We start from the raw sequence: 26,755 nt of genomic DNA, 5'->3' as shown, positions 1-26,755 counted from the left end.
AAGTGACGAATGCAGTATATAAATAGCGGCAGATACAAATTAAGTGAGTAAAATCAGCTTTTTCCTAACCACAAAGTCAACATACTGTGGCACCGTTACGCTTCCAACTTGGTTGGTCTGCTAGTGTCGATAGCTGACCAAACTAAAGTACCATCAAGCTTTCTTTCAAAATGCTGAAAATGTGAGGCTTAGTTAGGGTGCCGCTTTTAAGGTCTCATAATTTTTAATTACTATCTATGCATGTGCTCTTTGACTGAAACTGTTTTTATCTTGTAGCAGGGAGTGAAGTTTTACCGTTTTATTGATGACTAGCAGCCCGTCCCGACGTTGTCCGGGTATGACAGAAAAGTCTGCAGTTAGAAAGCACCCCAGCGAAATCTGCCTTTTGCCGTCCTGCCGTGCACATCGTGCCCGGGCTCTGCATCCGCTGATTAAGGTGCCGATGCATGTGTACCTGCTCTGAAGTTCCAGCCTCACAGTCTGCAAATGCGGCACAGCCGTCCTGCCGTGCTTATCGTGCCCGGGTGTCTTCTGTTTGGCCTCTTCACGCACTTCACGGCGCATACTAAACAACACGGGGTGGTGCACTGAGACGCCACACTCCGCGTCAACGTCATCCGACGGCGTACTCAGCCCCCACACATGATAGAATGCTATTCTCACACTCCACGGCGTACTCAGCCGCCACACATTTCCAACGCGATAGAACGCTATTCTCACACTCCACGGCGTACTCGGCCGCCACACATTTCCAACGCGATAGAACGCTATTCTCACACTCCAAACATACGCACAGGCCCACCTCAGTGCTGGTGCTACTTCCACTGACTACTTTGTCCCACAAGGTGCTTTTCCCTTCCAAAGTATATGTTGCGCTGGTGTATAGCCTATGTCCATCTGCTTTGCCTCACCTTTCCAATGCTGTATGCGGTGTTCCGGTTGGCGCAGTGGTTCCAGAGCTTACCTGCCTCAAAGGTTTGGTCTCTCTCTTTATAATATTAGTATGGATTTGTCTAAAGGTTGTAAAAGAAAGGTTATAGTACCATAATTCCCCTATGTTGGTGGCAGATAGGGATTTAAATAAATATTGATTATATTAGAATATTTAATCATTTTCCACTTCAGTCCATAATGCTTTGTTAATTGGTGAATGTTCTGAATTTAATTTAATTTTATACCAGCTTTTATGGTGGAATACAATCTCCCTACCGTTTTATTAAGTAACCCAAATTCCAAGCGAACCAGCACTGGTGTTGCTTTTTGGGATATTTAAAAAGACGTGTTCGTAGGTGTCAACTTGTAGCTTATTCAGAAGTGTCGAGTCTTTTCCACGTAAGGCCCCACTGGTGTAAGATATTGGCAAGAATCTGACTGCTATCACACTTAACAGTGGTTTAAAATATGGGCATTCCAGTTTTTTGTCCAGTGTGTTGAGAGGAAATGTTAGGACCCTTTCTGACATGTAGTTCTTTTGTTCCTGGGGGTTAAATCAATTATCTAAATAAACTCCCAAATATGGTGACTTCTTACAGCTGCTTTCTCTCCTACCCGATTTTATGTGTATGGCCAGGTCGATTTTGGATCAGCATGGTTTTGGTTTTTAATGTGTTGATTTCCAGCTTATTGGTGATTCCCTTCTTTCGGCTAACGCAAGCTGGAGACCTACTAGTCCTAGACTCATTAAATCGTGTCATCGGCGTATGAAAGATGCGACAGGGTTAATTTACCCAGATGAGGTCGGTGAGAGTTGGTCTGATCGAGCCTTGGTGCTAAGTATGAACAGATTAAATAAATTGGGGGCCAGCACACATCCCTGCTTTAAGCCCTTGTTTGTGGCAATCATTCTTGAAACCCTGGTACCATCAACCGACTTTACTCGTATCCAAGTATGGATGTAAAGATGCATTATTCCTTGCAGTATTCTTTCAAGAATATTCCAATCTTTCTTTATTCTCCCTAGCAGGCATCAGTCTACACAGTCAAATGCTTCTTTGAGGTCTATGAAGCAGAGATGTAATTTTTCCTTTTTCCTTTTACATTTATCGGCTATTAGCGAGACTTCTAAGATGTTTGCTGTTGTTCCGGTCCCTTTCCTAAATCGAGTCTGGTTAGTCAGGATCAGTTATGCTTGCCAGACCACTCAGCGAGGTCTGCCAGGATCATTGATGCATAGTACTTTGCTTCTATGCCAAGTAGTGCTAAGATCCTGTATCTTGTCGGATTTGATCGATCTTCGCCTTTGAAGATTGGGTTAAATATTGAACCTAGCCAGCTGAATGGCAAACAGACTAGTAATTCTGCCTCTTTAAATAGCGTAGATATGTGGTCACCCAAGAATGTTGTGTCCCATTTGAAAATGGCCTGCGGAATGCCATTTGGTCCTGGTGCACCATCGCTTCTTCTTTGGCCTATTATGTTTATCACGTTTTCAGCTGAGAAAGTTGGAGATTATGCATTATCTGCAAGTAGGTTGCTTTTTCTTGCTATGCCCAGGTTTACCATTGTTTCAATCCTTGCACCATTTACGTGAGTGAAGGATTGTTCCAGTTGCAGAAGCCGTTAAGATTCAGGCAATATGTCCCCCTCGAATCTTCTGACCAGGAAGTCTATCCAGTCTTTCTCGTGGACGTTCGAGCTGTTTGAGGCTTTTGTTGGCCTGCTCATGTTGTTAACTATTTCCCAAAAAGAGCTTGAGTTGGTTTGTTTAGAAATGAACATCAGTTTTGCCCAGTACATCTCATTTCGTTTTCTTTTCGCTTCCCATAACACTCTTTTGTATTTTTTCCTCAACTGACGTACACTTTCCCATGCAGCTTGATCTATGTCTGTTGTTTTACAGTTCCTAACTGCTTTTCTTAGCTCTCTTTTCAATGCTTGCACTTTCCGTGAAGAAGCATTATGTAGCTTCCCTGGTATTATGCTGTGGTCTCCAGACATTAGTGATGTCAATTTTATTGTGAACTCCGTCCAGGAATGTATTGACTTCGTTTTTTTGCTGTGACAGGCCACTGCTAGCTTCTTTATTGTACTTTTCAGGTCCTGTAGTGAAGCGTTGATCCATCCACACTGGATGCTTTAAGTTGATCAAACTTATGTGGCCTACCAATGCAGGGGCATTAGTGTATCTGCTGGTTTTTGTTCCAAAATGTATATGTTGGTGAGAGTGATCGCTCAAGGTCGTAAATTCGATTGAAAACTGTTCTCATTCTGAATGGTCTATTTCCACTTCTGTGACCATTCTTATGGCTCTATTTCGTAGCAATAATTGGATCCTTTTCACCAATGATTTTTTTTTCATTGGATCCCAGGCAAAGTGGTTCACCTTATCACATTTTTAGAAAAATGTCTCTGAACTTGAATCCATAGCCTGAACCCAAGAGATTACAAATCCAATTAAATACTTTTTTTGCACGTTTCTACAAACTGAGTTATTCTGAGCCCCCTCACCACCCCCCATTGGTATTTCCGTGTTATGTATCATATAGTCATGCTTTAGGGTTACTAGGTTCGATGGCAGGAGCACCAGGTACTGTGGCAATTCTGTACAATGACTTGTATCCAGTTTCCAGGAGCATTACCAAACATGCCTAAATTCAGCAATACATGCTCCTGACGTAGCTGCCGCAACCTATAGTTCATCAGAAGGTCCATCTGGGAAAAATTGGTCCTGTAATTCCATCTTTCTAAAACCAGCATTGGATCTTCTCCTTTTTGCTCACATGAATCTGTAATTTTTGACAACTGTAGCTCGTAATTGGCACTAGTTCCTTGTCAAACACCAAAATTTGATACAGAATAAGCCTTTTTTTAAAGCCATATAATTGTTTGTCTATTGTATCTGATGGGGATATACATCCTCAAAAAAACAATGATTTATGTTAGGACTGATGGAGATGTTAATTCTAAATGATTTAGCATACATATTCACATTAATCTGCAGCAGGCATACTTATACACTGTACGATATGCACATTAAGTTGACCATAGTAGGCCTCAATTTAGAATGGATCACATTAAATTGTCCTGTCTTCTGCCTGCCCTCTATTTTTCCCTCTTTTGGGTTACACAAGCCAAGCTATACCATTCAACGTGATGTCCTTTCTTGTTTAGTTTTCGTGTGAATGTGTATCTGTTTATGGCCCTTGGAGAGTGAAATAATTTGGCCTTGGTGTGTAATTCCACTTCCTTCGTGGAGTTAGCAGAGATTTTCCCACTCCACGCTCCCTGTAGCACGTGGAGTCCTGAAAAACTTGGTTCTGCAGAGGTGAGTTTTTACCTCACTCACCAAAGCTATGTTGGCGCAAGTGAGGAAAATCTTACTCCAGACCACATCATGGCGCAATTTCTCAACGCTAGCAGTCACGGATGGCTGCTACCGCTCGCGTTGAGAAACCTTTTGTTCGCTATGAGATAGCTGCAGTAGAACATCTACTCAAACTGCAGAAAGAAGCAGTGCCCTCCTGCGCTGTGCTTGGTGCCCCTGATATTCTGTACAGCCACATGTACTGAAAATAAATAATTTTTCTGGGCTTGTGGGCAAAAAGTCCACCTGAAAATCGCTCAGATTAGGGGATTGAATTTTCAAATATTCTCTGATTTCTTCCAAAAATGGTTTCAAATCAGCTATGCCCATATCTACCTTTAGGTTCATGATCCTCCATGTCTTGGTCAGCTTTAGGCTCATTAGCCTGAAGCTGTTGCTCCTTTAAAGAGATATCACTTCTTGTTTCCCCCATTGCATAAAATAACTGATCCTCTATGTGAAGCGTGTGTTCGCTAAACTGAGTTTTTCCGTATAGTACTGCCTTTTTGGAGAGTCAATGACAAAGCTCAAAAAAACTCTCCCCACCCCATGAGAAGCTTTACCGAAACCAGAGCACAGCACTGATGCAGGTAATAGTGCTGTTGTCACATCTATGAACACCTGATAATAATAGTAATAATAAATAGGCACTATTAAGTGCACAGCTACCCCAACGGGATGTCCCGGCGTTATCGCAGACAGTGAGGAGGACAAATGGCAAAGCTAGACTATTCCTGACGGCTAAATAACCCGGTTTTAAGGGCTTTACGAAACAGAGGTACTGACTGAATGCGGCGTAAGTGCTTGGGAAGTTTGTTCCAACATTGAGTGGCACCCACCTCGAATGATTTACCACCAGATCTGGCTTTTTTGAATCTGGGTGTAATCAGCTGGCATTGGGTGTTGGACCGTAGAGTTCTGGTCTGAGCATAAGGGCGAAGTCTCCTTCTGAGATAGACAGGCCCTAGCCCTTTCCCCGCCCCAAATGCCAGTGTCAGGACCTTGAATTCAATTTGCTTAGCGTTGGGGAGCCAATGGACTTGATGCAGAAAGGGGGAGATATGTTGTCTGAGAGAGACACCACAGACTAGGCGGGCAGCAGCGTTTTGTACTGTCTGTAGTCTGTGGATCAATCCCAGGAAAAGGTCGAGGTATAATCCATTGACGTAGTCCAAATGAGAGGTTATTAGGGCATGCACTACCGTTTTGCGTGTAACGTTAGGCAGGTAATTAATACATTTTCTGATGGTTTTGATTTTTCCGAAACAGGCGGGTGCAACTGTTTGCACCTGCACTCCAAGGGATAGCTGTTTGTCCCATCTGACACCCAGATTCCTGACCGATTCTTTGGGAAGTGGGGCCGTGCCCAATTCCTCAGGCCACCATAAATTAGGGGAGAGAGGGGAGAGTTGATTAAAAAATAGGATCTCGGTCTTATCAGCGTTAAGTTTCAAGAAATTGCGGTCCATCCAGGCCGCAACATTCTTAAGACACGTCTTGAGGGCATCAAAAGTGGTGACAGATACTGCCTTGAAAGTGAATAGAAGCTGGGTATCGTCAGCATAGGAAACAATTTTGATCCCAGTATTAGAAATCATCTCCGCAAGCGGGGTTAAGTAATCATTAAAAAGAAGCAGGCTCAGGGGAAGCCCTGTGGCACGCCCCATTTTAAAGGTTTAACCGGCGATGTAAAAGGGTGAGTCCGGACCTGTTCTTTGCGGTCAGTGAGAAAGGACGCTATCCAAGTCAGTACCGTGCCCTGAATTCCTATGACCTTAAGTTGATCCAGGAGGATAGAGTGTGAGACTGTGTCAAATGCTGCAGACAAGTCTAACAGCACTAACACCGCATTTGAACCTCCATCTACCGCCCAGCGTATTGAATCAGCCATTTCATTTAATGCTGATTCCGTGCTATGGCCGTCCCGAAAGCCGGATTGAGACTCATGAAGAAGATCATTAGACTCAATGAAGCCGGCCAGTTGTTGATAAGTTAGCTTCTCCAAGTTCTTCGTGGGGGCGGGCAGTAGAGAGATGGGTCTGTAGTTACCAGGAACTTCCAGATCCGCATTCGCTTTTTTTAAGATTGGATGGAGAAAGGCATGTTTCCAGGCCATCGGATAGATTCCCAGTCTAAGTGATGAATTCCAGATGGGATTCAAGTGCGGGTTGAGGAACCACACCAGGACTTTATATTGTTTAGCTGGCATGGGGTCACTCGGGGAGCCCGATTTGCATTTTTGCAATTCCAGGAGCGAGGCTTCCTCTGATACTTCTGCAAACTCCGAGAGGACTAAGCTGGGGGGGGCTACTCTGGACCAGAATCAATAAAGATCTGGGATTCATCTCCTGGTTCAGGAAATGATCCGTATATCACGACAATCTTTTCCTCAAAGACTCAGAGAGTTTGTTGCATAGGCTCTGTGAGGGGGGGTGCGTGTGGGCAAGGGCTAAGGGATCGGTTAAAGGACTTAACAATTTAAAAAATCTCCGTGGAAGCGCTTTTAGCATTGTCACTTCTCTCCGCTAGGAACTCTCTTTTACTTTTAATAAGCATTCTACGGTATTCTTTAAGAGCTGCCCGATAGTCTTTCTTATTTTCTGCAGAATACGTCAGCCTCCAACTACGTTCTAGTCTTTTGCAATCCGCTTTTTTTTGTCTAAGCTCCTCCGAAAACCAAGGTGCGGAGGGAGAGGACATAGGTGATTTTACTACTTTCAACGGCGCAAGGGCCTCAAGTGCCCCACCAACCCACTTATTCAAGTGCAAAATACTGACGTCAAGATCATTGAAGGGGAAGGGTTTAGAGTCCTTAGTGAATTGCGTTATTGAGTCCAAGGTGATATTATTCCAATTCCTTCTAAATTCTTTAGAAATAGAGGTAGCTTTCTTAGGGCTGGGCAACATACGTTGAAAAGGGATCAGAAAATGATCCGACCATATCACAGGTATAGGAGCATGTACTGTGATATCAGGCAACTTAGAACAAATCAGATCCAAGGTATGGCCTGCTTTATGAGTTGGGGCAGAGACGTGTTGAGTCATGTTGTATCCTATTACGGTGGCAATAAAATTAGAGCTGTATGGACATGAGATATCTTCCACATGTAGATTCAGGTCCCCTAAGATAGTAAAGTTAGCGTAGTATCTGGCTTGCGCAATGCAGTCAGCAAGCCCCGCAATTTCATCAACGCTAGAGCTTGGTGGGCTATAGAGCAGGAGGCCAGAGCAGGAGGTAGTTGCAGAGAGCCTTATACAAAAAGATAGCCCCTCCATAGAATCCACTAGCTCAAAGGGAGCTGCTGTGATCTCCCATTTAATTTTATAAATAATGGCCACCCCCCTCCCCCCCTCCCCAATTTCCCATTCTGCCTGTTAGCACAAACAATTCCATAGCCATCGGGAATGGCTAGAGACAGAGCGGGATTGGTGTCCTCCCTAAGCCACATCTCTGTCAGAAATAACAGATGCCAATTATTATCAGTGATAGATTGGCATATATCCAATAAATGTTTGACCAAAGACCTGCAGTTAATCAGCCCGGCATTAAGTGTCACCTTCTGAAGGGCCGGGGGGAGTAGTAGAGACCGGGGTGAAGTGCATCTATAAGGACTAGTCCCATTGATGGAGAACCCACAGTGTGGACATGTGTAGTCTACCGTGGTGTCTCCAAGATTCGAGATGGGCAAGCATGGGCATGGGGGGGACCTAAGAGCGATCAGCTCTGAATGGTTATACGCATATCTAGTAGCAGTGCTGGAGCGGGCAGCATCTCTGGCCCTGGCCGCCGTCCGGTCGCGGACGGCACGCCAGTGGCGTGTCCGATGTGCGTCGGCCTCATGCTGCCAAGAAATAGTCAGGGGCTCCACAACCACTAGAGTGTCACCCTGCCACAATGGCCGCTCTAGTGTGCCCCCACAGGAAGTGGGTAGGAATCCCCCTGCTGGTTAGAATGATGACACTCCCTCCACACAAACAGCACGAACGAGCTGTGGTGGACCGGGGAGACAGTCAGAGCGAAATGAGAATGGTGAGCACAGCGCGCGAATATAATTGCAGTAAGATGATTTAAAAACAAGTATTTGTTAAAAAGTGAGCAGAAAAGTGCTAGCGCAGCCTGTCAGCCTTTGAACTCCTCAGGCTGTCTATAAGCCTATATGTCTGATGCAGGTAATAGTGCTGTTGTCACATCTATGGACACCTGGTACAGGTAAAAGTGCTGCAACCATACCTAGGAACACTGGCTGCAGGTAATAGTGCTGTTGTCACATATAGGGTGGTACAAAAGGGGGTGGTGATGGACAGAGTATCTGAACCAATCAAACACTCACACCCAGTCAACAGATCTGGGTTTAATCCATCACCGTTCTTTAGCCCACTCTGCCACCCCAGTTCAGACATGGCCATATGCAAATCAGTCTGACCCTGTGCCTCATGGGAACAGTCCAGCCCGAACTGCCAAGCCATGCCTTCCCTGGACCGGAAGCAAGCTTCCGAGGACCGGTTTCTGGCATTTCAGCCGTCTTCAGCCAGGCTTGCTTGAATCCAGTGGCAAAGTGAGCAAGGGACTCACATCTGAGCATACCCTGCCAACTTATGGCGAACAAAGTGGTACAAAAGGGGGTGGTGATGGATGGAGTATCTGAACCAATCAAATACTCACACCCAGTCAACAGATCTGGGTTTAATCCATCACCGTTCTTTAGCCCACTCTGCCACCCCAGTTCAGACATGGCCATATGCAAATCAGTCTGACCCTGTGCCTCATGGGAACAGTTGAGCCCGAACTGCCAAGCTATGCCTTCCCTGGACCGGAAACAAGCTTCCGAGGACCGGTTTCTGGCATTTCAGCCGTCTTCAGCCCGGCTTGCTTGAATCCAGTGGCAAAGTGAGCAAGGGACTCACGTCTGAGCATACCCTGCCAACTTATGACGAACAAAATGGTACAAAAGGGGGTGGTGATGGACGGAGTATCTGAACCAATCAAACACTCACACCCAGTCAACAGATCTGGGTTTAATCCATCACCGTTCTTTAGCCCACTCTGCCACCCCAGTTCAATCATGGCCATATGCAAATCAGTCTGAACCTGTGCCTCATGGGAACAGTCCAGCCCGAACTGCCAAGCCATGCCTTCCCTGGACCGGAAACAAGCTTCCGAGGACCGGTTTCTGGCATTTCAGCCGTCTTCAGCCAGGCTTGCTTGAATCCAGTGGCAAAGTGAGCAAGGGACTCACATCTGAGCATACCCTGCCAACTTATGGCGAACAAAGTGGTACAAAAGGGGGTGGTGATGGATGGAGTATCTGAACCAATCAAACACTCACACCCAGTCAACCGATCTGGGTTTAATCCATCACCGTTCTTTAGCCCACTCTGCCACCCCAGTTCAATCATGGCCATATGCAAATCAGTCTGACCCTGTGCCTCATGGGAACAGTCCAGTCCGAACTGCCAAGCCATGACTTCCTTGGACCGGAAACAAGCTTCCGAGGACCAGTTTCTGGCATTTCAGCCATCTTCAGCCAGACTTGCTTGAATCCAGTGGCAAAGTGAGCAAGGGACTCACGTCTGAGCATACCCTTCCAACTTATGGCGAACAAAGTGGTACAAAAGGGGGTGGTGATGGACGGAGTATCTGAACCAATCAAACACTCACACCCAGTCAACAGATCTGGGTTTAATCCATCACCGTTCTTTAGCCCACTCTGCCACCCCAGTTCAGACATGGCCATATGCAAATCAGTCTGACCCTGTGCCTCACAGGAACAGTCCAGCCCGAACTGCCAAGCCATGCCTTCCCTGGACCGGAAGCAAGCTTCCGAGGACCGGTTTCTGGCATTTCAGCCGTCTTCAGCCAGGCTTGCTTGAATCCAGTGGCAAAGTGAGCAAGGGACTCACGTCTGAGCATACCCTTCCAACTTATGGCGAACAAAGTGGTACAAAAGGGGGTGGTGATGGACGGAGTATCTGAACCAATCAAACACTCACACCCAGTCAACAGATCTGGGTTTAATCCATCACCGTTCTTTAGCCCACTCTGCCACCCCAGTTCAGACATGGCCATATGCAAATCAGTCTGACCCTGTGCCTCACAGGAACAGTCCAGCCCGAACTGCCAAGCCATGCCTTCCCTGGACCGGAAGCAAGCTTCCGAGGACCGATTTCTGGCATTTCAGCCGTCTTCAGCCCGGCTTGCTTGAATCCAGTGGCAAAGTGAGCAAGGGACTCACGTCTGAGCATACCCTGCCAACTTATGGCGAACAAAATGGTACAAAAGGGGGTGGTGATGGACGGAGTATCTGAACCAATCAAACACTCACACCCAGTCAACAGATCTGGGTTTAATCCATCACCGTTCTTTAGCCCATTCTGCCACCCCAGTTCAGACATGGCCGTATGCAAATCAGTCTGACCCTGTGCCTCATGGGAACAGTCCAGCCCGAACTGCCAAGCCATGCCTTCCCTGGACTGGAAACAAGCTTCCGAGGACCGGTTTCTGGCATTTCAGCCGTCTTCAGCCCGGCTTGCTTGAATCCAGTGGCAAAGTGAGCAAGGGACTCACGTCTGATCATACCCTGCCAACTTACGGCGAACAAAGTGGTACTAAAGGGGGTGGTGATGGACGGAGTATCTGTACCAATCAAACACTCACACCCAGTCAACAGATCTGGGTTTAATCCATCACCGTTCTTTAGCCCACTCTGCCACCCCAGTTCAGACATGGCCATATGCAAATCAGTCTGACCCTGTGCCTCATGGGAACAGTCCAGCCCGAACTGCCAAGCCATGCCTTCCCTGGACCGGAAACAAGCTTCCGAGGACCGGTTTCTGGCATTTCAGCCGTCTTCAGCCCGGCTTGCTTGAATCCAGTGGCAAAGTGAGCAAGGGACTCACGTCTGAGCATACCCTTCCAACTTATGGCGAACAAAGTGGTACAAAAGGGGGTGGTGAAGGACGGAGTATCTGAACCAATCAAACACTCACACCCAGTCAACAGATCTGGGTTTAATCCATCACCGTTCTTTAGCCCACTCTGCCACCTCAGTTCAGACATGGCCATATGCAAATCAGTCTGACCCTGTGCCTCATGGGAACAGTCCAGCCCGAACTGCCATGCCATGCCTTCCCTGGACCGGAAATAATCTTCCGAGGACCGGTTTCTGGCATTTCAGCCGTCTTCAGCCAGGCTTGCTTGAATCTAGTGGCAAAGTGAGCAAGGGACTCACGTCTGAGCATACCCTGCCAACTTATGGCGAACAAAGTGGTACAAAAGGGGGTGGTGATGGACGGAGTATCTGAACCAATCAAACACTCACACTCAGTCAACCCAGTAGTGCTCACTTTGCCACTGAATTCAAGATAGCCTTGCTGATGAGGGTTATGAACCCGAAACCGGTCCCAGGATGCTTGTTTCCGGTACAGGGAAGACATGGCTTGGCAGTTCAGGCTGGACTGTTCCCATGAGGCACAGGGTCAGACTGATTTCATATGGCCATGTCTGAACTGGGGTGGCGAAGTGAGCTTAAGAATGGTGATGGATTAAACCCAGATCAGTTGACTGGGGGTGAGTGTTTGATTTGCTCAAACGCTCCGTCCATCATCCCCTTTTGTATCGCTTTGATCGCCCTAACTTGGCAGGGTATGCTCAGACGTGAGTCCCTTGCTCACTTTGCCACTGGATTCAAGATAGCCTGGCTGATGAGGGTTATGAACCCGAAACCAGTCCCAGGATGCCTGTTTCCGGTCCAGGGAAGACATGGCTTGGCAGTTCGGGCTGGACTGTTCCCATGAGGCACAGGGTCAGAATGATTTGCATATGGCCATGTCTGAACTGGGGTGGCGGAGTGAGCTTAAGAATGGTGATGGATTAAACCCAGATCAGTTGACTGGGGGTGAGTGTTTGATTTGCTCAAACGCTCCGTTCATCATCCCCTTTTGTATCGCTTTGTTCGCCCTAAATTGGCAGGGTATGCTCAGACGAGAGTCCCTTGCTCAATTTGCCACTGGATTCAAGATAGCCTGGCTGATGAGGGTTATGAACCCGAAACCGGTCCCAGGATGCTTGTTTCCGGTCCAGGGAAGACATGGCTTGGCAGTTCGGGCTCGACTGTTCCCATGAGGCACAGAGTCAGACTGATTTGCATATGGCAATAATAGTGCTGCTGTCACATCTGGGAACACATATACAGGTAAAAATGCCGCAATTATATCACCTAGGAACACCTGATGCAGGTAATAGTGCTGTTGTCACGTATAGGAACACCTGATGCCGGTAAAAGTGCTGCAATCATACCTAGGAACACCTGATGCAGGTAATAGTGCTGTTGTCACATATAGGAACACCTGCTGCCGGTAATAGTGTTGGTGTCACATCTAGGAACACCTGATGCAGGTGAAACTGCTGCAATCATACCTAGAAACACCGGGTGCAGGAATAATGCTGCTGTCACAATTTCAAGCCACTTGATGCAGGTGGTGCTGCTGGTGTCACACTTTGCAGCTGTATCTGATGCAACTAATACTGTTAGTGTATGTGCACATGATGCAAGTTATTCTGATGTGGTCACAACGCATGCTTTAAACCCTCAGAAATTTCTTGTATGTTTTTTTAAGAATGTGGAGCTGCAGGACTTGTCGAAGTGCACGAACGTAAACTATTTGCATCATAACATTTCAAAATAAGGCCGTGAACTGGAGTTACTGCCCTCCAGGCCTAAAACCAGTCAGGTTATGACGTAAACGTCGTGTAAAGTGCCACAGAGTCCTGCTGCCGCTTGAGCAACGCTGGTCGGCTTCCAAGAGCAGAGCGCTCTTCTGATTGGTTTGGAAAGGAAGTTGGATCACGTGGTGCGGTGGACGGCTCAACCATCAGACAGAGGCGCAGTGTGTGAAGCGGAGGCAGAGCAGGGTGTGAGACCGAGACACCCGCATCGGGACTGAGCCCTCCGCCCTAGACATGGCCCTCAAAGCGGAGCTTCTGAAGCCCATCTGGCACGCGTTCACCGCGTTGGACGTCGACAAGAGCGGAAAAGTTTCTAAGTCTCAGCTGAAGGTAACAGCGCTGTTTGTCGTGTGTGTCTTTTATATGTCGTGAAGGCAACAAAGAGTAGAGTTGGCTGTGCAAATACGAGCGTATGTAAAGTTTGCTGCAGAGGTGAGTGCAAATCGTGAAGCAGCTCCTTCCACGTATCACTGTATTGAGAGTCCTCTGACGTAGGAATGCTGGTCCAACCTGAATTTTACTTTGGCATGCGACGGACGGCAGGAAATGTGCGTGGTTTTTTTTTAGCTGAAAATAACCTCCGGGACACTCACCAGTGGTCTGTCCAAACACAGTAGATTGCTTTTTAGATGTATTATGGCTTCAGCACTTGCTTTTAAAAGTTTTGCGACCTGCTTTTCCACCGTTACAGAGTTGCTTGTAACCAGATGGGTGTTTTGTTTCTGTGTATGTTTCAGTCGATTCAGCTGTTTGACTTTTACCAGCAATTTTGCAACACCACTCGATTTCCATTCACACATAAACGTACCTTAAAGTATCACTGCAGGGCAGATGCATTGGCATGTTTACTGTACACCTGCCATTGGTTGGCATATTTCCATGGGTTTCGCCCTCACCTCCCAGGTCCAATTTCAGAAACCTTGCACTGAATTTATTTCTATTTCACATTTGTACATCAGAGTCATGTTAAGGATTTTGGTGGTCCTCGTCAACAAATATTTTTGGCGAGGATGGTGGTGGTGAGGGGGGTTTGTTAGGAACAACTTTGAATTGTATTTGTGCTTTCATGATTGACTGGTTTAATACATATGCATGAGTGCGTTTTTCTTCAAACCGTTTCTAGGCGCTGGAATGTATTCATGTTACTCTGCCACTCCCGGGCGCTGCAGCTACACTGCCAGTTAATGTTTCCGTATGCAGCTCTACGAGATAGTAAAATATACATTAAAGTTTCCAATAGTTATAACAAGTAATGCTAGGTCTAGTTTAACGCACACTGCAGTTAATATAAGTAGAAAACTCAAAAGACCAGGGAAATGCCTTCCACCGAGCAGCGAAATGGTACACTCGTCCTGGCTACGCAGACTGGCAGCAGTTATGTGCATTGCTGCATAGATACTATACGTGGTGACTGAAGAACTGACCCCATCAGTTGCAGACCAGCCCACCTTGTTGCGCGAAAGGCACAAATGGTGGGAGCTGCTTGCAATAAGTCGTTAACCACTGGCAATTGCTCGGAGTAGCATTCCAACCCATAGTCCTATTGCTCACCATGCCACCTCAGTTTGGACTCAGCCATATGCAGAGCAGCCTTGACCCTGCTCCAGTGGGAAAAGTCCAGCCCGAATAGCCAAGCCAGGTCCTCTCTGAACCGGAACGCAAGCAACCCAGGACCAGTTTTCCCTTAGTTATGGGCTCACCAGCACAGGCGTAGCTTGGGCAGTAAGATTTGGGGTGGGGGGTGCGGATCAGATTTCCCAAAAGTCACGCTGGCATATAATGTTAAAATACACTATAGGAGAAGCCGGCTGTGTGAGTGACTTAAGGGGCAGTGGAAAGGGAAAGGAATGCAGATTGATAGCCGTACTAATTGAGAGGATCACAATGTTTTGTAAAAGAAACAACATTTTGTGGACTTTCAAAGCAGATCAGAGTGTGTGTGTGTGTGTGTGTGTGGTTTTTTGTTGTTGTTGTAAGTGTGTGCATGCTAAAATTCCAAATGAAATCCGAGAGGCATCCAACCATACCTGACTAAAAGCACCTGTACCCAACTATTTATCAGCAAAGACATTTACTAAGGGGGGGGGGGGGGATGTAACACCTCGCCACCTGAAGCTATGCCTGTGCTCATCAGCCAGTCACAACTTGATGACAGTGAGCATTGGATCCACATCTGGCCATACCAAGGCAATTTAGGGCATTACATGAAACACACAAAAGGTGATGGATGAGAGGCTGCTTGAAATAGTGAAAGAGGTGTGGCGCAGCGGCCAAGGCGACTGACTCCGGAACCCGGGGGCTCACGGTTCAATCCCCGGCAGCAGATCAGCCCAGCACCATGTGACTCTGGGCGATAGCTCGCTTAATCTTCCCCATGGCCCCCAGCGCCTTGACACCTTCGGGTAATTGTTTGCGCTTTTGGACATTTACAAATAAGTCTAACCACTGGCAATAGATCGGGTTGTCACCGCCAAGGAGGCAGGTTTCCTCTGTTTCTCTTTCTCACAGCAAGTTAGCAACCTGCTGCTGTGCCCGCCTCTCAAGCCCTCCAGGACATTGAGCACCAATGGCGCATCAAAACTTGAGGGCCCCCCTTGCAAAGTATACAGAGAGGCCCCCCTCCAAACTCACTTGGGAGCCCTCGGGCCAGGGTACTGTGCTGAGGGAGCCCCCTGGAGCTCGGGGGCCTCTGTTGTCTGGGTGTACTGTGGCGGTAACATGGGGAATGTTACTCACACAGTCTAGTCAGTGACTTGTTTATTTACTTATTTACTTTTTTCTATAGTGAAACTACCCAGAGGTGTCTGTGCGCTCTACTGTGCAAGAACATTATCGAAAAAAGTCTCAATAGTACATCGAAGCAATTGATGCATCAGCAACAAAGAATAACACAGAACTATCATGCAAGGATAGGAGAACAAGCAGATGGGGACAAGTGTTGGAAGGGAAACGCGTGGGACTTCCCACATCTGTCTACTTGCTCAGCAGGTGAAATTAGGCCTCTAGATTTTGTAGATCACTCTGTAGTTAAGGATAGAGGCTCTTTGTATGTTGCATTGTGCACACACACTCTTTTTTCTGTCTTTAATATTTCCGATCCTGTATTGTTGGGGTTCATCGTTGATGGTCCTATTGTGGATGCATACTTGATGAGTGAGAACAATCTTAATGCTGAGGAAGTCTTTGTTCATTTCACACTTCTTGGTATGTTTAACATCAGTTCTTTGCAAAACGAATGCTAGTTTGTGCGTACATGCCTGGTGACTTTCAGAGGATTAGATCCAAGCTTGGAGCCAGGTGACATTTCCACATCTTTGCCACAGCTGCCCACTATATGGACAGTTATTATGTATTGCCTGCCCATGGCTGTTCTTTACAGCTGTGCTGTTCTCTGTTGACAAAATCTTGTTAAATGTAGATTTTTTGGGTGAGCTTGATGCTGCTGCTTCTTAATCAGTGACAAGCTTTAGGCGACATGTTTGTTTGCTATATTTCCGCTGTCCCTGTACAAAAGATGCCTTTTCTACACCCAGGTCAGTGGTATATTAAGAGCTCCTTCTTTCACATGAGAATGTCCAATTCGGTTGATGTTTCCCCTCGACTTAATATGTAGATAGGTCCACCAGCCAATCAGGAGGGCTTTTGCAGTCCAGAAGTCTTATGCAGAAATGTTGGTGCACCCCGGATAGCTCATTGTCACAACTCATAAATGTGCTTCATCTCACAGCATTTGCTACCGTCAGGCTTACCTCCTGGTAGTTCACAACGCTATCGCGGGGTTAGTTGTTTGGTGTTGTAAATACATCTGAAGCAGAATTGTGAGCCAAAAAATGCATCTTTCAAACTTCTGTTTCCTCAAAACAGCTCTCAATCCATGGCCCCCTCTTTGTCTTGTATTCACCATCTTGTGTATCCTGTGCCTTACGCCTTCATTCATATGATTGCAGTGAGTGGTACAGGGTAGGAGTCAACTGTGACACAAACAATGACAGCAGTACTTAAATGCAGTCAGTGATGGAACCTTAGGAGTCACTCGTTACACTCACCAGGTGTGGTAAAATTTTAGAGGGCATGACTTTGAGTAGAGCCTGCCACTGGCAAACCCAGAACTAGCACGCAAGAGTCTGACTATCAAACTCAAGAAGACACTAATGCTTGCAACTAAAACATGGCACACGCTCGCACAGGTGTGTGGAAGTAATAGCTGGAGCTAACCTCAAATGGAGCCCAACACTGGGCACTCCAGAAAGGACAGCGTAACACACAATAAGATCGGCAGACACGAACCGAAACACAGGTCACCGAACATGACAAACTCACAAGAGCCAACACACCTTCAGAGCCCTGAAGAAGCTACTAGCAGACCGCAGCATAAGTACTGAAGACAGGATGTGCACACCATATCTGAAGCACGTGTTGTCACAAACACACTCTCATTTGGATCAGTACAAGGCAAAAAGACACGTTCCTTCTTCTCCATTTTGGAGTCTCCGATGTTGGGAAATTGCCAAAACTGTAATCAACCTTCTTCATATGCAGGACAAGACGACCAGTGCCGTGGCAATAATTTTGCTATGTACTCTGGATTCTAATGCATAAAATTGAAAATCACCCCTTCCTCTCATTTCGCAAAGAAATAGTCCTAGTTAGGGTGAAGCGCGACCCTTGCACACCTCAGCTGTGATACCACTGTGCTTGGTGCACCAGTAATACCTAAGCCCCTGAGGTTGCATAAGATAGTTTCCCCTCCATTTCTTCAAGAGGCCCGACTTTCATGGCAAGCTACAACCAGCAGACGGCATGCTAATTGTAGATGCGGCCAGAATACCAAGAAACTGGCAAATAGTGTGCAATAGAGTTACCCTCTTTCCTAACCATCAATGGACCTTTAATGCACCCTGGTGTCTTTATTGACAATTAATAGTCGGTGCTACTGGAGCGAAGAACAACACTTCATTGAGTCGTGTACCTATCACACAAATTTTACTTACGCCCTTAAGCTCTGTGGCCTAAGCACAAACAAATTGTTAAAATGGAGTTTTAGTTTGGCTAGTTAAAAGCAACCTTTAAAGACCAAAAGCCCCAGGTGAGTTTTGACTTTGAAAGAACCAGTTGTCTCAGTCTAACCCGCCGTGGTAGATGGGCAGAACTGACTGAAGTAAATAAAATGTTGTCCTACGTCCACGTAATATTGGAACCCAGGCTCTAGAGTGTAATCATGCTATTATTGAGATCTAATGACCTCCCGTTATTTGCTAATGCAGGCGCATGGCCAAGTTATCTCCATTCGTAAATAAATCTGTGAACCCGGAATTTGGCATGAAGCTCTAAAAAGTCATTGCACTACTGGTTTTCAACTTCTGTTTCTAAAACGTAACATAACCTTCTTAAGAGATGCTTTGCCTTTTATACTGTCCCTTGACAATGGACAGGTTTGATCTAGTCTTTTTCAAGTTATTTAAAGGTTTCTTATCTTTGTACTGATGCTGTATTTTTGGATGAATTGTGTTGATGTTGTATGCCTGTAAATATTCGACTGTCGAGCTTAGTCGAGATGAAAATGACAAACCGATGCATTTGAGACGTCCTACGATTTGAATCTAGAAATACACCCTTGTTCACGGGCTTTCTATTCTGGATTGAGCCTCTGTCACTAGCCCAAAACCCCGGGCTTATCAAAAGGGTACATTTTGTTTTTCTGTCCTTGGAGGGGACCATGAGTTTATCTTGAGATTCCGCAAGATCTGTGTCACGTGGCCTTTAGCAATCATGGAAGACTTGCCTGTTCAGCATGTAGTTTGAGGCCGGCGCCCTCTCACTGTGGTTTAGTCAGGAAAGAGGAGGCAGATGCCAACACGATTAGCCACAAAAGTGAGCTTTTTACCCCTGGATTTGATAAAGTAGGTTCCATGCATTGCACTTGTAACTCTTTGCTGTAGTTTATTTGAGAGTACAAGCGTGGAAAGTGCACTGGCAATACAAATTTGTTTTGGGTTGAAAATCACTTTAAAAAATATTTGTAACTAGTTAGAAGGAAAGAGAACGTAAGACATCTATGTTTGCTTTATGGCATACTTCTATGGAAGGCGTTTGATTTGAACAGGTCTGTGGTCCTGACAAAATGCATGTTTTCCTCTTAGCTATAGAAAGAGAGAGGCCAAGGATGAAGGGGGAGGGAGCAGAGCGAGAGTTTCAGAAGTAGAGGAATGAAGAACAAAGGAAGAATGAGATGGATGAAAAGGGATGACAGCGGTGAGGGGAGCAGGGATACCGTGAAAGTGTCTGCTAATTTTTAGTACATACCACTCTTACTGAATCTCTGCAGTGCCAATGCACTACTTCCACCTACCACAGTTAGAATGATGACCAGGGCTTTACCCTAGCAATCCTTTCAACCATCTGTTATTGCTTTTATTTTGAGAGCGCTTGGCAGCTACTCGTCGACCAATACGACGTCCTCCTCCTCTCCACCACTACCCTTGGATTGATTTGAATTCCAGACACCGCTTCCAATCTGACAGTGTGTGGATGCGAGAGTTAGAGGTGTGCAATATCTGGCTGACTCTGCCATCTTCCCTTTTGCTGCACTCCTGGTTATGTGTTACATTGTGATGCCAGCATGGGGACAACAATTCGTATTGACTGTAGGCTCTGAAGGCAATTCCAGACTTTTAGTCATTTCTGTAATCCTGCTCTCATTTATTAATTAATCACAATCGGTTTGAGAGCTGCTAGGGTTTTTGATAGGATATATCTGTATTAGATTTCAAGAGTGTTTTAATACCATGAGCCTTATTCCACCGCAGAATAACAAACATTTGCATTGTAGCAGGAGTGCCTCAAGCATGAGGTGGTGTTCATAGTACTGTATTACTTGCGGGAAGTGTACTGTATAGTAATGAGCTCTTGTACGATATCTTGTACATCAGTGCATGCCAATCAAGGCCGCCAGGTGAGGGGATAGGCTTCACTAGAAGACCAGGACTATTTTAAAGTACCTGGGGAGAAAAAAGTCTGATTCATTCCTCAGTGATGAGTATTCCGCAGTAAGGAGGCCCGGACCAAGAATGTTTTATCCCCTAATTTAATCCTTTTAGCAATTGGGACCATTACGACATGTTTGAGATGTACAATGCACATAAATCCTTGAACACTACATTATTATATAAGAGCGTACTGCAACCCAAAATTCTCATTAATCTGAGCAACAGAGACCAATATGAAGCAAAAAAGTGGATTTGGAGAAGGTCATGATGATTAAAGAAGAAGCAAAGAGTGGATGGGAAGGTAGTCCAAAAGTGACATTTGCCAAGACTGCTACAATAAGCTTGAACATCCAGAGATGACCATAAACACTGGGGACTAGCACAGATGAATATTAACTAGTGTAATGTTAACATTATGGTTAGTGCCTGGCATAAAACAAGCTGCAGCTTACAGCAACCTGTAGATACATATCTACCGAGCAGAACAGCAAGAAACAGAAGGCAGCTAGTGGTATGACAAACCCTTGATCTTTCATTTTTAGGTCTCGCCTAGCGACACAGCGCGAAAGCGCTGTCGCTAGCGAGATCTATTGTTATGACTTGCTTTGGAAGGGAGACAGGACATGTGCACGCGAAGGAAGGACTGCAATTATGAACGCGCCCGTGAACACGCACGTACAGCCACTCGATGTGCACATCTCCTGTCTCCCTTCTGTCCTTGCAAGCCTCACGCAATTTCACTTTTTTTTTTATGCGCACGTGCGCTCTACACGTACAGCATGCCCCACTTACCGGCTCTTGTGGGGACTCTGCACTGCTCCTCGGCTGGTCTTGCATCTTCAGCCGGTCACTGCAGCAACACGCGGGGCTCCGTGTTGCTCGCAGGAGCCCGCCTGAAATCCTGCTTTGGCCGCACCATGCAGCATTCACGAAGGCGGGGTGGGCTCCCGCCGGACTTCCTCTACTGCTTTAAAAAAATGTTTTTGCCTTGGGCGCTTTGGAGGCCCCCTCCCATGGCCACACGAGCCTTGCAGCACTCATTCAAGTACGGCGGCTTTTCAAGTCCACACGCGCCGCCACTGGGCATGGGCCGCAGGATACGCGCCGCCAGGCTGACTCTATTTTAGAATGCAGGTGAAACGTTCCAGGTACAGCGCATGCGCAGACAGCCCTCGCGCCAGGCTGACTCGGTACGTTAGAATGCGGGCGAAAAGTTCCAGGTACTGCGCATGCGCGGGCAGCTCTTCCCCTCTCAGGTCTCCTCCCCGGCCCGGATGTGGAGCTGCTTTTAAAAGAGGTACAGGACGAGTGGGGCTCCGGCAGTGCTCGTCTCCTCGCACAGAGCCGCAGCCATGTCGGACCAGGCCTCCTTCGATACTGACGTCATGACCCTGACCCGCTTCGTGATGCAGGAGGGCAGAAGGCCAAGGGGACGGGAGAGATGACCCAGCTGCTCAACTCCCTCTGCACGGCTCTCAAAGCCATCTCCTCAGCCGTCAGGAAAGCGGGGCTCGCGCACCTGTAAGTGGGCTCCACGGCGCGAGCCTCAGGCCCGTGCAGGGCACGCACTCTGCGCAACCTCACACAAAGCATGCCCGTTCACTCAGGGTGCACATCCACACACAGGCTGTCTCTTTTTGTACCACATCCTTGCAAGCATTTCTCATTCATGCACGCATGTTCACACTCAGTCTCCCGCCCAGCTCTCAAGCAGAAACCGCACCCTCTTTGACACACACAGCCACAAATACACAGTGACAGATACAAAGGATAAGTGCACCTACACACTGTCACCAAAGACTTGGAAACTGCCCGTCCCTCCCTCTCCACCACACGCATTCATACATGAACACAGACAGTCGCAAAGGGACGCAATAACATTTAATCACACTCAAAAAGACGCACACACTTGACGCACATACAGCTCACGCAGCTAAAACACATACACACACACACATATTATGCAAATACATTTAGACAGTAACACTCACTTTCTATCTCATTCTTTCTCTTTCTCTCTTGCGCACACACACTTTGCACAGGGATTTAAGCGGGGCGGGTTGCAATAGGTCTGGCATTACTAAATGTTTGAGCTATTGGTGTTGCATTATTATTAGCAATGCCAATAGCTCAAACTTTTATAATGTGAGACCTGTTGCATTGCAAATGCTTGCTTAAAGATGCTTTGGTGCTATTCAAAGAAAGACAAAGAAGGAAACCCATCACACAGAAGGTGTAAAAAAGACAGTGGTAGGAGATGGTGTCTCTGCTCATGAAGTCCCTAAGTAGACCCCAATATTTTTCAAAAAGATGAGGAACACCAGCTGGTAAGAGAGTGTTACAGCACCTGCGAGCCCTCCTCACAAAAAACCCCTTCAAGACTAGGTGGACAGAGAAATCCTAGAACCGTCTGGAGCTAGCCTCACGGTTACAAGTAGTAGACATATGCTATACAAATGCTGGTAACAGTTGTATGATGTTGCCTCTCAAGCATGGACCTCACAAGTCATTACAATGCAGCCACCACATTGGGACTCACTATTTTGGATGTGCTTTTACAGTGCAACCTTGCAGTTCTATCTATCTATCTATCTATTGAAACTGCTCTGTTTTTGTATTTGTAAATACATCTATCTAACCTACCTAATTCCTTTCTATCCCCTAAATTCAAAATTGTTCATATTTGTATGATGTTTTCTTTTCTCTTAATTTGGTATAATTAGGCCTTTATGTGTAACCTCAAACCTTTATTACTGTTAGTCATTAATCTTTTAAGGTATTTCCTTTAAAGAAACATATATAAAAAGTTTTAACATGGGTAAGCCGCCTTATTTAATGTTTTAATTTATTTTAAAGCATGTTTCACGGAAAGAGGTCTAACTGAATTATTTCCTGTAAATCACAGTGCTAAACTCATTGAACTTTCCTAAACACATAAAAAAAGTTACATCGATGTGTTGGGCAGCATTTCGTGTTTTTTTCAGTGCTGGTAAAGAAAAAAAATAATCGTTTGTAGAGCCCTCATTGTAGTGGGGTGAGGGGGTGCACTGCTGGTAACCCAACATTCTAATCTATGGTATCATAGATGGCTTTGTATCAAAATTAATTACTTTGATGAGGTGCTGAAGCACAATGCGGAGGAGCAGGCAGTGTTGCCACATAAATATACTCCCTTATTCCAGACACAACAATAAACTTAAATCTAAATCCCATGCTTTTTATCTCTCAGTCCTCTTCACTACCCCAAAACACTAACCACAGTGGCAGCACCACTGCTAAACCGTGTGTCGCCTGCATGATGCAGCCTAGCCTACTTGTCTGCCTTAGCTCGAGTGTGATTTAATGAACTGACATCCTTACGAGCGAGATTCCTATGGTTCGTTTGAAAAAACCTTGTTTGCCCATTAACCGCCCTTATCAGCAAATTACCTGTCCTGTAAAACTGTAAAAGGCGTGTCGGTTTGGCATTGCTTTTGTTTGCCTTCTCCTGCTTTTATCTCAAGACTATCTACTGAAGTATACAGCCAGGTGTTGCAAACGACTGTCTCCATATCAAGGGGTGGGCATTCTTTTCCAGTTCCGAGCTTCTGATGCATTCTGGGAGCCGTAGTCTTGGTTTGCTGAATTAAACCACTAATGTTATAGATCACCTCACAAAAAATGTGAACAAAAGAAGTTAATTCTTATTGTTATTAAAGGTTACTTTTTTAGTGTAAACGCTGAGTCTTGGGTCATCTTAATGCTGCATTGGCTGCCATGGTGCTTGTGTTATTTGAACAAGAGGCAGGATCAGACCATCGATGGATGCCCTTCTATTTTCTGCTGAAGACTCTTTGTTAGCAATTTAGTAGTGATAAAAACACTTCTTCAATCAAATCCGGTGGCAATGGCTATATGGAACCTATGGTATTTGTCACCTGTAAGATTTGCCTTTCCAGTGTTTAGAACTGTTACAGGAATGCATTACGCTGCTGGCTACACTCATATGGATAGAAGAGTCGGTTTATAAAATGTACCTAAAAAGATGTTACTCCTGAAGTAATTGTATTAGTGCACAAATGATTAATGAATTAAAATGGAGACTAATGCATCTCTTTTGCGTCCAAAAAAATGACCGGTGTCCAATGGCACCTATAATCTCCATTTGGACACAAAAGAGAGTTTGTTTTGGAAACTAAATTGTAATTAGTAAAAAGAAATCTTTACTTATCTCTGCACAAATTTCACTTTAAAAAATCTGGTAGATTTGTGTGTATGTGTTGGGGGGAGGTATGAAATACAATATTCCAAGCTTCTCACAACAGAATGGGGAAAAGCATACAGCATTACCACACTGTCCATGCTATCCTCGTTCCACACCTTTCTGTTTTGTGTAGCACCAAACAAGTTGTCTAATTGCTATTATATTATGCTTTTTAGCACTTTTAATTTACATTCTGTACGGAAATGGCATGTCCCTGGTATTTGCAGTATCACTACAAACTGTAGGGTCCTCCCCTTGCCATTCTAGAATTGTAGAAGTCAACATTCTATTGGAGATTACCATCTTTTGTGTGGTATTACAAAGAATACTGCGTTCACTACCCTATTTTTGCTGAGCCAATTCTTGTTAGCTTTAGGACTCTGCACAGCAGTGGTAGAGCGCTTGTGTTCTTCCGTCCCAACATGATAAAACTGCCTAAACCGAAGGTGCCTCTCTGACAGTGTCCAGGATTACCTGGCTGTTAATGGCTCTCCTGTGGTGTGATGTGTATTCCTTATAGCCATAGGACAATATGGCTTGGGTGTGAGGAAAGGTGTTTCTCTTCTGAGCAGGATGACCTGGGTGGTTGTACCAGACCCTTTCTGAGCTTCAAAGAGTAGCCTGAGGGCTGTACCCGGCCCATGCCTGACTTCCGAAAATGCCTGCCCTGTTGCAAGCAAATGCAGGTACACCTGGGCCTGCCTTCCCTTTGCTTCACTTGATAGACCGAAGCCAAACCCAAGGGAAGGGGAAGAACTGACCAGAACCAGTTTTAGGGTTAGACAAAGGTAGTGGCAATGGGCATACAAGTAGAAACCTCAGATCTGCCCTGCTGTCTGGGACAGGATGACTGGACCTGCTTTTCTTGAACCCGGGACCCCAGAAGTGACTACAGGTATCAGTTGACTTATCTCCTGTTTGAGTTACAGGGACACAGAGAACTTCCAGAGGCCTTTCCTGCTTTCCAGCTGACCAGACACAACTGGACCTGACTTGATCTCCTTTTCAGGCCTCTGTGGGAGTGGTGTCCCCAAGGTCCTGGACCCTGGTTTGAGTGAGAGTGTACTCCTCCCTCGTCAACTGATGGTTTTACCGGATCAGTGCAACGTGGCACTTAATGGCGCAGGCCTCACACTGCAACACTTCGCAGCTCCTGATCGGCATCTTCACCAAATCAGATGCACGACGGTGCAAGGGCCACACATTTCAGCAACTCACCGCTCTTGATGGATTGACTTCACCGGATCTGACTCTGACACTTGCATCGCAGCTCCATGCAGCTCCTGATCTGCGGCTCGACAGACTCGATGCACCGTGATGCTCTACTACGGTGAGATGGTAGCACTGGCATAATTTTAGGGAAAACAGGGAAAAAAGCATAGTAAGAAGGACATGAGGCTTACACCATGCCATTGCCAGCCTGTATGAATAGCTCTGCTTCATTACAGAGTGAGAAAATATGGCAAAAAGAGAGTGGCGTGATTTCCCCCCCCTCTTTTTGTTGTTGTGTTGTTGAAAAATGTAATTGAATTGAAAGCTTAGACAGACTTCAATACATCTTTAATGAATTCCGACCTGAACAGAAAACCTTGGGCAGCCGGGTCTCCTTCATTACTCGCCAGCCACTTCAGGTCAGTCGTTAGTGTTATGGTGTTTCTTCACTCCGCAGATAAAGCCTTATTTGCATTCTGCACAAGACATATGGCATGTTCAATCTATTGTCTCTTTATATTTCTATATTTTTTATTAAAACCTTTCTTTATTAAGGTGAATATAAATCGGACAGGTAGAGAGCAAATAGTGTCCACAAGTAGTTAAACACAACAAGAACTTTGTGACAGCTTATAAGTATAACATAACATGAGAGGTCTAAGGGGTCATGGGAGATGGACAAAATCCAGTGATAAGAGTGATCATAACCATTGATGTGGCCTAAGTCTGTCCAGTAAGGGATGGGTAATCGTCCCATCCTGAAGCCGGTGTCTTGGGGGCCCGATTGAAGGGTGGAGAGCTGTTTCTCCTGAAACATGGCTTAAGGTCCGTATTGGGGGGCTGTAAGCACGATGAAATGGCTGACCTGCATCTTGCCAAAAGGGATGGCTCCTCGACCTCTTTGCAATATTGTCCATCTGATTGTCAGGTCGCACACTGAGGAGGTACCAAGAATGTGCCTTACAGTTTGGTCATCTCCTTCAGCTAAAGATCGTTCAATATGTTCTTCAAAGACTTAACAGTAGGGAAGAGATATGAACTCATTTCATTTCATAAAGCTTTATTCGGAACGTTAAAAAAAACATGTCCATAAAAGCACATACTGTTACAGATACAAGCAATTCTTTAAAAAAGAAAAAACAAAACACATATTACATATATTATCCAGAGGGGGATGGAATAAATATTTAAAAAAAGCTTAAAAACACATACTTTTCCTTGCGCTAATTGATTTAAGCAAAAATGTAGCAGTAAAAAAGCAAATGTCCTCATTGTGCAAATTAAAA

The 26,755-nt window shown here is 45.8% G+C and overlaps 1 protein-coding gene across 1 annotated transcript in view; it reads left to right on the top strand.

The window, feature by feature from the left end:
- The first annotated feature begins 13,109 nt into the window (after window positions 1-13,109).
- The window catches only part of SWAP70 (switching B cell complex subunit SWAP70), a 434,919-nt gene continuing 421,273 nt past the window's right edge, over window positions 13,110-26,755 (top strand). The window contains exon 1 of the mRNA XM_078680959.1: window positions 13,110-13,358. Within this exon, the coding sequence (XP_078537085.1) occupies window positions 13,263-13,358 (96 nt within the window). The 5' untranslated portion in view covers window positions 13,110-13,262. The remainder of the gene's footprint in view (window positions 13,359-26,755) is intronic.

Source organism: Lissotriton helveticus, chromosome 3_1 (assembly GCF_964261635.1).
Source record: "Lissotriton helveticus chromosome 3_1, aLisHel1.1, whole genome shotgun sequence".
NCBI classification, from domain to species: domain Eukaryota; kingdom Metazoa; phylum Chordata; class Amphibia; order Caudata; family Salamandridae; genus Lissotriton; species Lissotriton helveticus.
The sequence above is the reverse complement of the archived record's forward strand: the minus strand, read 5'-3'. Positions and strand labels throughout refer to the sequence as shown.